At 47.8% G+C, this 17,212-nt stretch overlaps 1 protein-coding gene across 1 annotated transcript in view; it reads right to left on the bottom strand.

Annotated features, from left to right (window-relative positions):
* PARP12 (poly(ADP-ribose) polymerase family member 12) overlaps positions 1-12,181 on the bottom strand; it is a 41,287-nt gene extending 29,106 nt beyond the window's left edge. The window contains exons 1-3 of the mRNA XM_041001945.1: positions 10,987-12,181; positions 5,837-5,972; positions 2,624-2,924 (exon numbers count right to left, since the gene is read on the bottom strand). Of these exons, the coding sequence (XP_040857879.1) occupies positions 2,624-2,924; positions 5,837-5,972; positions 10,987-11,327 (778 nt within the window). The 5' untranslated portion in view covers positions 11,328-12,181. The remainder of the gene's footprint in view (positions 1-2,623; positions 2,925-5,836; positions 5,973-10,986) is intronic.
* Positions 12,182-17,212: the final 5,031 nt, after the last annotated feature.

Genomic DNA, 17,212 nt, shown 5'->3' with positions numbered 1-17,212 from the left:
AGAGGGAAAAAAACCACACACATAGCAAGGAAAACTTTAACATATGTGTCGGAATCCATCCAACAGGACAGCCGGGATGGCAGAGGCCTGTGGGATCCTGTTGAGAAGAGGCTCCGGGAGAGCCCCCAGAGTGCGCTCTTGTCCCCAGTGAGTCCTTGGATGTGCTCTCATGCTCTCCTTGACGATAGGCAAACATCTGTGCTCTGTCTAGTCAACCAAGGGCAGACAATACTCCTTATCTAGTCCCCATTTCAACAACGCTTTGACCAAGTTGTCTTGTTAGCCTCCTTGAACTCTCTGCTCCCAGACATAATTCTGAGGTGTGTCTGAACTACTGTTTTACTAAGTGTATAAAAAACTGTAACCCTGGAAATAAACTTTGTCAGTGCCTGAAGAGCACTGTCATCTCATTTCTTTTCGGTCACATCTCCTTCCCAGAAACTCACAAGGTAAACTTGCACATACGAAAGTCAGGGGCAGTTATTTGGCCTTGGTAGTTAAGATGCCAATAGGGGAGGTGGGGAGAATGGAATTGTGGCAAAAAGTATAAAAACTGCATTGCCAGGAGCCAGTTCAAGTCCCAGCTAGTCCTCTTCTGATCCGGCTCCCTGCTAATGCATCTGGAAAAACAGTGGAAAATGGCCCAAGTGCTTGCATCCCTGCATCAACATGGCAGACCTAGGTGAAATTTCTGGCTCTGGCCTGGCCCAGCACTGGCCATTGCAGCCATTTGGGGGAGTGAACCAATGGTCACTTAGGGAATGACTCTCTTTCTCGATGCCAGTTGGACTTCCCACCTCCCTGTCAGAACACCTGGGTCCCAGCTCTACTTCTAATTCCAGCTTCCTAACACCGACTCTGCAAGGCAGCAAGTGATGACTTAAGTAACTGGGTCCTAGGTCAGCATCCAGCTAGTGGCAAACTCAAAGAATAGATAACTTCAGGCCAGTATCGTGCAGGTTAAGCCAATGTGTGTGAAGATGGCATCTCATATGAGAACCAGTTTGAATTCCTGTCAGTTTCACTTCCCATCCACCTCCCTGTTAATATGCTGGGAAAGCAACAGAAGATGGCCCCCATTTTTGGGTCCCTGCTATTCCCATAAAAGATCCAAATGGAGTTGTAGCCTCCTAGCTTAGGCCTGGCTCAGCCACAGTTGTTGCTCCATATGGGGAGTGAACTAGTGAACAGAAGCTCTAGCACTGGCTTTTTTCTTGCTTTAATTCTGCCTTTCAAATAAATAAATCTGAAGAAAAAAAATCAATAACTAAGATGGCTAGTCCAGGGCCTTTATGACAGAATGCAAAGGACACTAATGTATTAATCATTCTGAGAAATCACATTATCCATTTGTCACACAATAGGTATTCAAGAAATTAATTATCTCTGCTCAGAATTTCCCGTTTGTCACTGAGCCTGAAATTTCTTTCTAAAAAGTCTCTGGGGTGTGTGCTTGGTACAGTAGTTAGCATGCGTCAAGACACTGTATGGCATAATTAGAAGGCCTAGGTTCAAGTCTGAGCTCCACCTCCGATTCCATCTTCCTGTTAAGGCGCACCCTAGAAGGAAGCAAGTAACAGGCCACATACTTGGGTTCCTACCACCCACAAAGGAGTTCAGGAATAAGTTGTGGGCTCCCAGTTTCAGCCTTGTCATTGCTGGCATTTGGGGAGTAAATCAACAATAGATAATTTTCTCTTTTTCTGTCTCTCCCCCCCACACACACAGAATAAAAATAAAATTTTATAAATAGAGTGTTGTAGCACATTCGACTGTATGATTGTCTACTATAGACTAGGCACTGTCTATGTACTGTTGACAAGCAGAGAGCAAGGTAGAAAAATTCCATTTATTCAAGTAAGGAGGATAGTCACGACTCAAAATTAAAAGATGCTCTTTTCAAGCATTTTTAAAAACCAAAGCAAGGGTCACCATCAAAGTGCAACAGGCTAAGCCCTGACATGTGACACTGGCATAAGCACAGGTTTCAGTGCTGGACTGTTCCACTTGTAATCCAGCTCCCTGTTAATGTACCTGGGAAGACAGCAGAAAATAGCCTAAGTGGTTTAGGCATCCGATAACTATGTGGAAGACCTGGATGGACTTCTGGGCTCCCAGTTTGGGTTAAGTCCTAGCCACTGCAGCCATGTGGGTAGTGAAGCGCCAAGTGGAAGTTCAATTAATCTCTCTCTCTTTCTCTCTCTCCCTCTCTCTCTTTCTTTTTCGTTTAATTCTTTTGAGTTAAGTAATAAATCTTAAAAAAAAAAAAGGATAAACTAGAAACAATACAATGTACAAGATGCCCCTTTACTTATGCAGCATGGCACTCCCTATTTAAGCCTCCCTCGCTGAGAGGCAAGCTGAGGAGTAAGAATGGGTTAGGGGTAGGGGTAGCAGTGGACTGCACAGGGTTGGAGCTGAGTCCATTTCAGTTTAGACTGAGCCCATTTGAAATCCCTTTCCCTCCATTAACTTACCGTTGTCTAGAAACCCTGCTATCAATTTATTCTCACAATCTTATTAAAAGAAGCTCTGACTTGTCCAAAGTCCCACATTGCATTTGCTAGCCAACTGGAATCCTTTCCCCCAGCACAAGGCCTGGAGCTCTTCCCCCTGGCCTTACCAGAAGTTGCCTGTGGGCCCGGAGGGGGATGTTGAGCCTTTTCAGAGGCAGAGCCCTTATTCTTGATGTCCAGTGCATTTCTGTATATGGAAGACAGCCTTCTCACCAGACCCGAGCTCATGCCCAACTTCTCCAATTTTTCCAGATTCTCAGAATCGGAGAAGTCATGGGATCTCTTACACTGGGTACCAAACTTGCATTCTCCCTGTAAAAAATACTGGCAGATATGGAGTTTGATGCACTGCTTTTGAAAGGAACAAGAGCCGTAGGGTCCATCTCCTTTGTTATAATGCAGGCAGATCTGTTGACAGAGAAGGGGGTGGAAAAAAATAACAAGTCAGGGAGGCCTGAAAGGACACCATCTCCCCATCAACCAGTTCACTGGCTAGAAGAGGCAAGCCCTGGAAGCCACAGTTGTGAGTATGTCATCTATGCAGGTCATAGCTAAGAAAGCATCCCTCACTCAAGTCACAGCTTCTGGCACATGCCCTTGGATAAGATGGGAACCAGCTGGAGAGTGGGTTCCCTGGAATGGACTCTTCCACTGGGAAAACAAAGAGTTTCAAAATGACTAGAACCACATTGTTCACAGGAGATGGTATTTTAATGTCGATCAGAAGGCAGCATCTTAATGATCTCTGATACTCCTTCCTGACAGACTTGACAATTCTCTACTACCCCAGATCTTAGATTTTCCCAATTCTACAATTCAAATTCAAATTCATAGAACAAGGAGAGTTGAAATCATCTTAGGTAAGGGCAAGTACCACCACCTTTCATGTCTCAAGGGAGCAAAGAGAGAAGTTCAAGGCCTGGACCTACTCTTAGCTATCCACAGCATCTGGAATAGCACTGTGAACTGGGTTATTGACACACATGGGACTTGAACTTCAGTCTGGTTCTCTTCTGTACTCCTAATTTCTGCATGTGAGAACCAGGCCAGAGCCCACCAAGGACCCACTCATTCAACTCCCAGGTATGACTTTTCACAACATGCAGGAATGCCACAAAGGCTGCAAAGCCCAGGCTTAGAGCAGCAAGGACCCACCCGGGAACTGAAACCCCAAGCAGCAAGCCAGAGGAAACTGAAACCTAACTTCACTTCAACTGCTCACAAGCCATGCAACCCATAAACTCTAGATTTCCATTTCTTAACCTGTTGCTGAGGTCAAACACAAAACAAATCAAGGGTCCAATATACACAAAATGGATACCTGTTTTGTATGCCTACCAACAACTAGCCAAGCAGCTAACCCAAGGGCAGAAGCTCTGGCAGCAAAGGCACACTGAGTGGGCATTTAAGGTCTAGGCTTCCATTTGCCAGTGTGTTCTCAGCTAGTCTACACTCATACGCAGACAAAGCCCATAAACACAACTGGTCACTTAGTGACCTCTTCTGATTTGATTTTCACACTACTGACAAGATGACTGTTCTAAATTATTAATGCCCACCCCACCACACACATACTCTCACTTCTTCCTGATACAAGAAAGCCTGAGTGAAACAGCCTCTATCCACTAATTTCTCTTTCTTCCCCCTTCCCACCCTACATTAAGGTCCCCTGGCTGTGCCAGCTCCCTATCTGGGCCAGTCCCACATAAACCAGCTCCTCTTCCTGTATCTCCTTTCTTCCATCTACACCAACCTCCTCTGGCCTTTATCACTCAAAGTAAACATTTATGCCACAAGGCCTTCCCCAATTCCCAAACTGCATCCCAGATCCAGAGTGCAGCCTTTCAGAACATCTCAATCATCCACTGACAGTGCCACAGTAGATATTCCGTAGGGCTAGCTGAATTATTAAGTTACTACTAATTTCCAAAAGGAAAAAGAAAAAAGTTGGCACCTACTATGTGCTAGTCTCTTGCACTTCAAGAACACCTTTCTCACATGGGTGGATTTAATTGAATAGTAGTAAAGTGTTCTCATTAAAGTATTCCAGTCTTGGGCCCGGCGAGGTGGCCTAGCAGCTAAAGTCCTCACCTTAAATGCACTGGGATCCCATATGGGCGCTGGTTCTAATCCCAGCAGCCCTGCTTCCCATCCAACTCCCTGCTGGTGGCCTGAGAAAGCAGTCAAGGATGGCCCAAAGCTTGGGACCTTGCACCTGTGTGGAAGATCCGGAAATGCTCCTGGCTCCTGGCTTCAGATTGGCGCAGCTCTGGCCATTGTGATCAGTTGGGGAGTGAATCATCAGACAAAAGATATTCCTCTCTGTCTTACCTGCTCTCTTTATATATTTGACTTTGCAATAAAGATAAATAAATCTTTCAAAAAAATATTCCAGTCTTATCTGTTACTTCAAACCAAAAAGAGTGACAAAGCATTCCACATCTATGCTGTGCTGGCTATGGGAACACACTGGTCAGAACTGAATTTGTGGCCTAACTGCAGTGACTTTAGCTCAAGTAATGCCGATTAGCACAGTGGGACCTTTATTCAAAGTATGTTGCAGTCAGAATCTCTTCCCACCTCTTCCTTCCTTCTCTTGCCATAAATGACAGTCCTGCCTTATGTTGCCAATAGGCTTTCCCCATCTTCTCCTGCCTTCTCCCAGGGTAAATCTCTTGCATTTCTAACTTCATATTGTTGGCTGATGAACTGATGCAGTGCAGATACCTGCAACACAATCTGAGAATTCACATCAACCAAAGTTCAAAAGTTCCCTAGATGTGAGTCTATGACTACCATGTGGCTGTTAGTCATATTGGAAGGAGGCTGCACTGTGGATCGCCTGGCCAACAGTGTGGTTTTAGTTTCTGCTGGATAAGGGTTAAGACTCAACAGCAAGGGGAGGGGAAGGGGGAACATCAGAGCTTATGAAACGTTGTTATAAAATTAAATGCAATAAAAAAAAATCTATGTTAAAAAAAAAAAGACTCAATGAAGTCTCTCATCCCCTGAGCTCTGTGTAATACAGTTCTGCAGGTGCAGGTCAAACAGATTCCCCATGCCTCTCACCCCCCACTGCCCTCTCTGGCAACCTCACAGAAGTCCTGTAAGGGAGGTACCAGCATAAATGACAGTGGAGGAGAGGTTTCAAGGAGTGGCAAGTTAGTCCAACGTCAGGCCTAGAAACCACAGAGTCAGGAATTCCACCCAGGTTGCGTGGTTCTTTGTAAGGATGGGTCCACGGATTCTCTTCAGTCTTCCAACCACATGGCCTTTAGTCTATTGCTATAAAGAAACCTCCCCTCCCCACTGGCACTCACATCCGGCAAAAGCAAGGGATCGTTCTGAAACAAGAGCTGGCACAGCTCACTAAACTTGAGGTGGTCAACACCGTGAGTTCTCAGCACACTCAGGTTGTGATCAGTCGTCAAGCTGTGATTGTTTCTACAGTTCTTCCTGCAAACAAATAGAGACGGTATTATAGGCTGGACTGTTATCTCCTCCAAATTCTTATGGTGGAGTCCTAACTCCCAGAACTTCAGGATGTGACTCTGTGCTACAACTTGGATGTGGTTTGTCCCCCAGGGGTCACTGGGAGTTTGACACCCACGTTCATGTTATTGGGGGTAATGTGGAACCTGTAGAAGTTAGGGCCTAGAAAGTGGTCCCTAGATGGGCTGAGGGCATGCCCTCAAAAAAAATCAGCTATTCCTTTATTTCTCACCAGAGGGCTACATCAAATGCCCGAGACTGACTTCACACCCAGTAGCTCCAACTTCCTGTTTGGTGATGTGACTATTCACTCCGGCATATTATCCTGCCATTGCCACCTCTCGTGATGTGACAGACAAGAGGGATCTCCCCAGAGCTGAGCTGACATGGTGCCATGCCCTTAAACCGCCACAATCCTCTTTTCTTCCTAAGTAGCCTGCATCGGATATTTTGAAAAGTAATGAAAAATGGATCAATGATAGCATCTCAAAAGAGATATTTAAGTTAAAATGAGGTCATTAGAGTGGGCCCCAGTCTCACACAACTGGTGTCCTTATAAAAGATCAGCACACACACACACGCACACACAGAGGGAACCCATGTGAGGACACAGTGAGAAGGGGCCATTCAGAAGATAAAGAGAGGCCTCAGAAGAAAACCAACCTGCTATCACCTTGATTCAGGACTTCCAGTCTCCAGAATTCTAAGGAAATAAATTTCTAGAGTTTAAGCTCCCCAGTCTGTAGCACTTTGTTATGGCAGTCTTGGCAAAATTACACAGCTGGTAAAATCAATCTTCATGACAATTTTTCAGAAACACTTCCTGGTCCTGTTTACCAGCACCAGAGAAAAACCAGCAAGTTTACAAAATGGAAAAAACCTAATGCTTATTTACCAAGGAAGAGAAGGAACTATGCAAGGTCAAGGGCCCAGGAGAGCACCTCTCAGCAGGCATGTGAGAATGACAGAGTTCTCACCCAAAGAGCTACAACGTACCAGTCACAAGACAAGTACTTAAAAATGGACTGAATGAATAAACAAGCAGAGTACTTGATAGTCATATATGTGCCTTATGGCTATATGTATGTATACACACACACACACACACACACACACACACTTTAGCCATGCCTTTTTTGGCTCCTGTCCTCCATTCTTCTGAGGCACTAGCAACTGGGAGCACTAGCTGTGAGCCAAGCACCGGAGCCCCACCCTGAAACCAAACAATAAACCTTCAAGGTAGGTCAGGATCACCAGGACCCAGGGGCTAGGCAGAGAGCATTCACTTGACTTAGACACTGACACATCTGGTACTAGATGCCCACAGTAAATTCTTCAAAGAACACCAAACTCCTGATCGAAACCCCAAACTTGTACTTCCCTGTTGTGATCATCCACCTCAGTAAAATGTATCTTCCCTATTTCACTACACAGAGTGAAAATCTTGAAGCTTTAGTTGGTTCCTCTTATTCTCATCCAGCAGAGGTACAGGACTCAGAGACGGCTCATAGCCATCTATAGACTCAAAGTGCAAGGTCAGCCATGTTCAGAATGTATCAGCAGAGAGAGGCTGGGGCACCTGATCCTGCCTGAAGTAGGGTGACAGCTAAGGAAGAAACCAGGGATAAAGTCTGAGCTTGAAGGGTGAGAAGGAGGAAGGCAAGGAGAAAAAAGAAGAGCATCAAATGAGCAAATAAACTGATGCTGCCAGACTATATACAACCAACATCATAACGATGAAGGCTAATGACAACTACAAAAAAATTTAATGGGCATTTACCACAAAAAAGGGATTGCCTAAATATTTTAATATTCTGTTATTTACGAGACAGATTCTATCCCTTGGGGCTTACACCCCTGAAACCCACATTTGCTCCAGCTAGGCCAGACTTCAGCCAGAAGTCTAGATTTCATCTAGGTGAGCCCAGCACAGTAGCCTAGTGGCAAAAGTCCTCGCCTTGCACACACCAGGATCATATATGAGTGTTGGGTTGTATCCTGGCTGCTCCAGATCCCATCCAGCACCCTGCTTATGGCCTGGCAAAGCAGTAGAGGATGGACCAAAGCCTGAAAACCCTGCACCTGCATGGGAGACCCAGAAGAAGCTCTCGGCTTTGAAGTGGCTTATCTCAGTCTTAACTGTTGCGGCCATTTGGAGAATGAACCAACAAATGGAACATTCTTCTCTCTGTCTCTCCTCTCTAATTCTGACTTTCCAATCAAAAATAAATAAAATCTTAGAGCCTGGCATGATAAGTTAGCAGCTAAAGTCCTCTCCTTGAATGTGCCACTGGGATCCCATATGGGCACCGGTTCTAATCCCAGCAGCCCCACTTCCCATCCAGCTCCATCCTTGTGGCCTGGGAAAGCAGTCGAGGACAGCCCAAAGCCTTGTGACCCTGCACCCACATGGGAGACCAAGAAGAGGGTCCTGGCTTCAGATTGACTCAGCTCCAGCTGCTGCAGCCATTTGGGAAGTGAATCATCAGATGGAAGATCTTTCTCTCCTCCTCTCTGTATATCTGCCATTCCAATAAAAATTAAAAAAATCTTTTAAAATAAAATCAATAAAATCTTAGAAAAAATAAGACTCCATCTAGGTCTCTTGTAGCAGAGACTTAAGTACTTGAGCCATCATCTGCGGCCTACCAGCGTGTGCATTAGCAGGAAGCTGGAATCATAAGTGGAGCCTGAACTTGAATCCAGGTGTGACAAACCTGGGATGCAGGTGTCCCATGAAGCATCTTAATCACTCTTGCAAATGCTTCTTGCCTAAGACTTATTGAGCCCACATGGTGGCTGAATTAGCTAATCCTCTACTCACAAGCGCTGGGATCCCATATGGGCACTAGTGTGTGTCCTGGCTGTTCCACCTCCCATTTAGGTCCCTGCTTGGGACCTGGGAAAGCAGTAAGGGATGGCCCAAGGCTTTGTAACCCTATATCCACGTGAGACCAGGAAAAAGTTCCTGGCTTCTGGCTTTGGGTTGGCTCAGCTCTGGCCACTGCAGCCATTTAGGAAGTGAACCAGCAGAAGGCAGAACTTTCTCTTGGTATTTTCTGCCTTTCCAATGATCCAGTTCCCTGTTAATCCACCTGAAAAGGCAACAGATGACCACCCAGCTGCTTGGTCCCCTGACACTCACATCAAAGACTTGGTGGAGTTCCTGGCTCCTGATTTTAGCCTGGCCTAACCCTGCTCATTACAACCATTAGGAGTGAACCTACAGTTGGAAGATTAATCTCTCTCTCAATAAACAAACAAATCTATCTTAAGACATCTAGGCCAATAAATATCAGACTCCAGATTTCCAAGACAAGCACAGTTTCAGAAACCAGCCTAGGAATAGGGCAGCCATCTTTTATTTTACCAACTGTGAATAATAGAGAGACCTAGCACGGTCCTCATCAGGTGAGCTACATTCTGAGCCTTCTTTCTTTCGGGTTGCTGCTGCTCCTTCCCTGCTGGGATGCCTCACCTCCAGGGAGCAAATTTCCCCGTGCTTCTACCTTCAGCTTTGCGGAAGCCTCACACTCCACATCAGGTCCAATCCACTCCCACATGGCAGCCCCACACACATTGCTTAGTATATCCCAATGCAGAAGTGCAAAGCCCCCAGCTTCCTCCCAGTCAGACTTAAAATGTTCTCCTGCTGTCTCAATCAACAGTCAGCGACAGGAGAGTGGAAACCCTAGACTGATCATCTCTAATACTTTCTCAACACGTTACTGCCAACTCCTCAGCTCTTTCAAATTTCTCATACAACACCCTCCCCTCGGAAAATGCCAATCTAGGTATTTCTGGAAGCTTTCAAGGAGATGCTGTTTCCCAATCCCCTTGCACCTAAGTGGGTACATCAGACACCTTCTGGGCAATGGCATATAGCTGGACAAAAACCCACCACTTCTAGATCCGGCCCACAAGAACCCCCTGCAAGATCCTCTCAAGATGCTCTTGTCCATGTCTCCTTCCCTGAAACTGGATTCCTAAAATGGCCTCGAGCCCACTGTGCTGAGGCAGCAGAGCAGAAGTCAGCCTAGAGCTCCGAATGGCATGGACGGACTGCTCACACCCCACGCTATGGCATCGGGAAATGATGCTTATTGTGCTGAGGTGGAGAGATACCCAGCAGGATGAAAGAAAAAGTTAAAGAAACTGGAGGCAGGAAAAGAAAAATGAAACAAATTCCACAAATAAGTGGACTAGCTTCCAAGCAGGCCCTTAAGACAGATCTTAAGATTTCCACGGAACTACTTAAGATCTTTGCTCAGAAGGCAAACAAACATGATTTTCTCTCTCCTGCCATCTGAAGGGCCAGGATGGAGTCCAGATTCCTCAGCATTAAGCTCAACATCCATTTCACAAATCTCACTTGCCCACCTGCGAGGCAGTGTTCTGTGCTAAGGAGGTGGCCAGTGCAGCCTAAAACAGACCTAAAGGGTGCCATGAGGAAGTGCGATGAAGACAAAGAGCAAGCCAAGTGTTCACTCAAAAGAGGCAAGGGCGTAAACCTGCCAGGGCACACCAGGCAGGGCAAGCAAAGGCGGCCATCGAGGAGGTGCTATCGCTGGCGAGCAAGCCCAGAGCAGTTCCCTGTGGGACCCTAGGGTGCTGGGAGGATAACTGGATTTGGGGCTTTAAATACCGATCGGAGATTCCTTGTGGCGGCGGGTGGAGCAAGGCCTCGGTGTGGGCCTCCAAGCTGGGGGCGTCACGGGGCTCCACGAGGCTGCTGCTTCCCACCACCGCCATGTTGCCACCCGCGGCATCCCACCCACGGCCATCCGCTCTCCATCCAAGCCACTCCCGGTCACGACAGAGTGTCTCCTCGGGAATTCCTGGCCCAGTCTCAGGTACTCAGCAAGTGCTCAATGAAGTCCTCCTAAAGCAAAGCCAGGGAACGGGCCACCTAATCGTCCACCCACGCCCCCCCCCCCAGCCCCGCCGCCGCCGTGGGCCCCAAGGCACGCTGCCTTACCCGGCCTTGAGGAACTTGCAGGTGCCATACATCATGAACTTGCACAGATGCAGCTGTGCGCAGAGCCCCTCGCAGGTGGACTTGGGGGACAGGTGCGCGCGGCACAGGCGCAGCGGGGAGACCGCCAGCACCACGCGCTGTTGGGCCGCCGCCCCGTCGGTGGAGGCGCCGGGCCGGGTGACCACCACGAAGCGCCCGTGCACCTGCAGCACCCGCTCCAGGGTGTCGGTGTCTATGCTCCGCAGCAAGTGCAGCCGCAACTCGGTCAGCTCCAAGGCGCCCCCGGCGGCGCACAGCGCCTGGGTCACCTCACCCACCCTGGTGGTGGTGAGCTGGGCCATGGCAGTGGCAGTGACGGCGTCGACGAAGCGACGAGCGGGGCTGCCCTGAGCCGTCGAGTCCTGGCGCCAGACACACCCGCGGACCCGAGCCGTTCCCGAGAGGCGGAGACGCTGTGGCAGGAAACGAAAACGAAAGCCGCTCGCTCCGGGGCCTCACCACGCCCCCCGGGCCGCAGCTGAGCCGCCCGGCCGCTCGCCGCTTTCCCCTCAGCGCCCTCAGCTGGGAGCCGCCCGCCTCCCGGCTCTCCCCGGCCTACGGGGGCGCCTCAGCCGGGTACGGCGTGGGGGCGTCCCTGGGCGTTCTAGAAAATAGCTGGCACCTTCTGCGGGGCACCACCGCGCGACGCCTTGGCCCAGACAGTAGCTGTGGGCACGGCCGGCGCCGGCTCGACCACCTCGAGAGCTCCCCCTGGCGCTCGTGGGCCGCGGCTTTGAGGAGTGGGCCGTGATGCCCGTCTCTGAGGGAGACCCATAAGGCACCTCACTCAGCCCAGCCGGCTTGCCTCGACGACTGCCGGAAACTGAGGCAACGGCCGAGGACCCGCCCCCGGAACAAACGTTCCCGCTAGGTCCTGATCAGCTTACGGGGAGCCACTTGGTTTTCAAACATGAAAGGCTACATCCTCGGAAAAAAAATAAGTCAATTAAAGACTATTAGGGCAGAGGGCTATCTGTCACTGCTGATGAAAGGCAAATGAGTTGTTAAAGCCCTATTTAGGGGAAAATGAAAGTGATACAGGAATTCCTATGAATATTTTAAATGTACGCATGACCTTTGACCCGACGTTCCTTCTTGGAACCTTCCAGAATAACTCAATAAGGGCTAGAAATGAGGGTTTGGTGGGAAGGGGCTGTAAGGTGCTGGTGGTGGTGTGGGCCGTGGACGCAGCTTTCGCAGGCACACGGTAAATCTCTCCGCGTGGAAGGACATCGGTGGACCAGGCGAAGCGGGCGGAGGACTCGGCGTAGAAATGCCGGAGTCATGGGTGGCAGGATGCTGTGAAGGCTTGCGGAGAAAGATCTGGAAACTTTGTGAACTCTACTTGTGGGAAGCAGACAGGGGAAATACTAAGAAATTGGAGAAGTGAACCATAGAAAGGGTTGGGGGAGGGAAGAATACTTATGCTGTTTAACAGTAACTTAAAATGAGTATCAAATTCAAAATAATATTACTACAAGAACATAAAAGATTTTTTATTTTTTTATTATTATCATTTTATGATATAGTTCCATAGGCCCTGGGATTTCCCTTATCCCCTCCCCAATCCCCTCCTCCCTGAGTTCTCCTATATCATTACTATAGTATAGTTTTGTTTTTAATTTAAAGTTTTAATTTTTTATCTTTTTTATAGGGGCAAATGATTGGCAGGGCACTTAGAATGCAACTTAAAATGTTTACCTCCCACACTGGAAATCCTAGGTTTAAGTCCTGGCACTGCTTTTGATGCCAGCCACTCAGAAATGCAGACACTGGGAATGCCAGTTCAAGAAGTTGGGTCCCTGTCACCCACCTGCTGGCCCTGGGTTGAATTCCTGACTCCAAGGTTTAACCTGAGCTCCAAATGTTGTAGATACTTGGAACATGAACTAGCAGATGGGAGAGCGAAACATCATACATAACAGCAATCATACATAATTAACAATTAATAAAATAATAGATAAAATTGGATTTTAAAATAAAACAAAAAATCGCTTTGCAAGATAAATGGGAGACTGCTTTTCAATATAATTTGTTTTATTTTACATTCAAATAAATTTTAGTTATGTTTCAGTACTTTTTAAAAAGATTTATTTTTATTGGAAAGGCACATTTACAGAGAGAAGGAGAGACAGAAAGATCTTCCATCTGCTGGTTCACTCCCCAAATGGCCACAACAGCCAGAGCCAAACCAAGAGCCAGGAGTTTCTTCTGGGTCTCCCACGTAGGTGCAAGGGCCTAAAGCCTTGGATCATCCTCTACTGTTTTCCCAGGCCACATGCAGGGAGCTGAATAGGGGGAGGAGCAGTCAGGACCTGAACTGGCACCCATATGGGATCCTGACACTTGCAAGGATTTAGCCACTGAGCCATTGCACCAAGCCTTCAGTACTATTTTGTGTAAAATAACGTTTTTTAAAGAAAGGAAGGATGGACCTGGCATGATTGCTCAATTAACGAATCTGCCCTTTACAAGCACCAGGATCCCATATGGGTACCGGTTCATGTCCCAGATGCTCCACCTCCCATACAGCAACCTACTTTTGACCTGGGAAGACAGTGGATTATGACCTAATTCCTTGAGATCCTGCACCCAGGTGGGAGACCAAGAGGGGGCTACTCGCTTCAGATTGGCTTGTCTATTGTGGCCATTTGGGGAATGAACCAGCAGATGGAAGATCTTTGTCTCTCCTCTCTGTAAATCTGCTTTTCCAATGAAAATAAATAAACCTTAAAATTAACAAAGAAAAGAAAGGATGGTATTAGTGAAAAATAGTAGATTGAGAACCCCAAAAAGTTTCCCTTCTATAAAAACAACTTTTTAAAACTTTCCAAATATCAAAACAAGCTTTTTCTGGAATGGGGAGCAAAGCTAAGACACAAACCCATTATGGAATGCAAGTGTCTCAGCTGGTATTGTAAGTGCCAGATCAAACACCTGCCTCAGGAATGGAGCTCTTTTCAAGACTCATTTCCAAAGATCAGATTTACAGAGAGAACCAGAGAAAGATCTTTCATCTGCTAGTTCACTCCCCAAATAGCTGCAATGGCAGGAGCTTAGCCAATCTGAAGCCAGGAATCAGGAGCTTCTGGGTCTCCCACATAGGTGCAGGGTACGAAGGTGCTCATATGGGATCCTAGCTCTTGTAATGTGAGGATTTAGCCATTAAGCCATTGCGCCAGGCCCCATCCACCAACATTCATGAGATCCAGGACTGGGAGTGGGCCTGGTAGGGGAACTTGGGGATCTCCCATGCTAGGCTGGAGCTTCTGGAAAATACTAGGGCTTGCAGGGAGGCCAGGCCAAGCTATAGTACCCATCAGCTTATGTGTGGGCTACGTCTAGGGTCAGGCTGGTCTTGGTTAGGCTGTAGCACACCCTGGCATGCACACAAGAGCCAGGATGGAGCATGGGCTGTGCTGGACTAGGCTGCAGCACCCAGTCACATGAGAACCAGAACTGAGGTTGGGCTTGGCCTGACCAGGCTGCAACCATTGGCAAATGCCAAGACAGTGGGTAGATCACACCAGGCTGAGTCAGATTACCCATTGGCACACACAGGGATGGGTTGGGAATAGGCTTGGTAGGGGAACTTTGGGGATTTCTCTGCTAGGCCGCAACTCTTGCTGTAGTCAAGTGTGAGAGCCGGGACTAAAGATGGACCTGGCTGAACAGGACTGCAGCACCTCTTGGCAGACATGTGGGCTGGGTATGACAGTGAGCCAGACTAGGCTAGGCCCCAGCACCTGCTGGTGCCGAGAACCAGAATGAGTGTGGGATGGACTGGGCTAAGCAACATCTGCCTGTTCATATGAAAGCCAGGTCTGGGGTTGAGCCAAGCTGCACTATGCTGTAACACCAACCAAAAGCCAGAATATGTGTGGGACAGTTGGGGTAGGCCACAGTACCTGCCACTGAATTCCAGGATTGGGGACTGGCCATGTCAGGTTGTTCTGCAGCACTTGTCATCACACACAAGATCCAGAGCTGGGAACCAACTTTCTAGGTAAACTTTGGGAACCTCCCTGCATAAACACAAATCCTGCTGCTGAATATATGAAAGCTGGGCCAGGCTGCTGCACCTGCCAGCAATTACTGGTACTGCGGGTGGGCTGGGCCGAACCAGGCTGTAACATCTGCTGGTGAAAGCCAAGACTGGGTGTGAGCCACAGCACTCACTGACAAATGTCAGGTCTTGGTGCAAATGCTAGATCCAAGGCTGAGATTCCAGGCACTTCCAATGAAAAGAATTAATTCTTATTTTTTTTTTAAAGATTTATTCGTTTATTGGAAAGTCAGATATACAGAGAGGAGAAGAGACAGAGAGGAAGATCTTCCGTCCAATGATTCACTCCCCAAGTGACCGCAACGGCCGATGTTATGCCAAGCCAAAGCCAGGAGCCAGGAATTTTTCCGGGTATCCCATGCGAGTGCAGGGTCCCAAGGCTTTGTCTCATCTACTTTTCCATATATCTTCACTTCCTCCACCCTAATTTGTGGTCCATGTGGGCATGCATCCTCAACTACATAAACATCATCAAAAATAAAATAAACTTGGGCCCGGCATGATGTCCTAGAGGCTAAGTCCTGACCTTGCAACCATGAGAATCTTTCCCAGGCCACAAGCAGGGAGCTGGATGGGAAGTGGAGTTGCCGGCATTAGAAGCAGCGCCTATATAGGATACCGGTGCATTCAAGGCGAGGACTTTAGCTGCTAGGCCACGCCGCCGGGCCCAAAAAGAATTCTTAAAAGGTAATAATAAAGGGATCACTACGTAGGCCTGATCTCCAGGCCAGGGCACAGTCTTTAAAAATAAAAGAAGAAAAGTAATGGTAACTTTCTCCCTATACTTTTGGTGGTTGTGATATAAATAAAATATTCAAAGTCTTGGGTAGAAAAATAACAGTAATTACTACGGTGTTTATTGGACATGTTTGTTGGTGTTTCTGAACACATTTTATTTTTTATATATTCTTTTAAAGATGTTTTTCTATAGGAAAGGCAGATATACAGAGAGGAAGAACTTCCCGTCTGCTGGTTCACTCCCCAAGTGGCTGCAACAGCCAGAGCTGAGTTGATCCAAAGCCAGGAGCCAGGAGCCTCTTCTGGGTCTCTGATGTGAGTGTAGGGTCCCAAGGCTTTGGGCCATCTTCCACTGCCTTCCCAGGCAACAAGCAGGGAACTAGAAGGGAAGTAGAGCAACTGGAATATGAACTGGCACCCACATGGGATTCTCATGGTTGCAAGGTCAGGACTTAGCCACTAGGACGTCATGCCGGGCCCAAGTTTATTTTATTTTTGATGATGTTTATGTAGTTGAGGATGCATGCCCATATGGACCACAAATTAGGGTGGAGGAAGTGAAGATACAGGGAAAAGTAGATGAGACAATTGCTTCCAATTTTTTTCTTCCTGTACCTGGAAGAAGTGAGGAGAGAAGTGGCCTAAGCTCATCAGTACCCAGGGATGTGAGATGACCACCTGATGTCATCTAGGATTCCCGATGTGGAGCAGGTTCCAAGGGTACTGCTCAAGTGACTTCAATAGTTCTGAGATGCTATTGAAAACCTTCCAAAGTCTATTGGCTGACAGTCCACCCTAGAGTCTCCATTCACAAAGATACTTGCTGTGGAAGCTTGGCCAGGAGAATTGCCCAATTTGTTCTGCCCTCCATCCTCTGCCATGGTACTAGATGTCCTATGCAGGTCTCAATGAGCTGTCATGTCCCCCGTGTGCATATGGGCATGCCATCCACTGCACAGGCTTCAGCAACAAAGAAGCCCAGTTTTGAGATATATGCTTTCCAAAGTCAGACCACAGATCATGTATTTTTCCCCATGGTTGGAGTTTTGAGTCCAGTGGTCCCATTTGGTGAGTCCCAAAAGAAACCTCACCTAAAGTGACCCCAGACCTGACTCCTGTGTGTGCCAGTCAGTGCAGGGTCCAGCTCAGCCCATCACCCACACCAGGCTGCACACACACTGGTAGCTGCAGTTACCCTGTCAGAATCTGTCCCCAGCCCGATCTCATATGCAAACCAACAGGTGCTGTGGCACAGCCTAACCCTGTCCACTACACACTTGGCTTTCATACACAACAGCAGAAACTGCAGCCTAGTTAGTCTGACTCCCAATAACCCCCACCAGGCCCGCCCCAAGCCCTGGTTTCTGCACATGTCAGTATCTA

The sequence above is a fragment of the Ochotona curzoniae genome, unplaced genomic scaffold (genome assembly GCF_017591425.1).
Source record: "Ochotona curzoniae isolate NIBS_2020 unplaced genomic scaffold, NIBS_Ocur_1.0 scaffold_2476, whole genome shotgun sequence".
In the NCBI taxonomy this organism is placed as follows: domain Eukaryota; kingdom Metazoa; phylum Chordata; class Mammalia; order Lagomorpha; family Ochotonidae; genus Ochotona; species Ochotona curzoniae.
The sequence above is the reverse complement of the archived record's forward strand: the minus strand, read 5'-3'. Positions and strand labels throughout refer to the sequence as shown.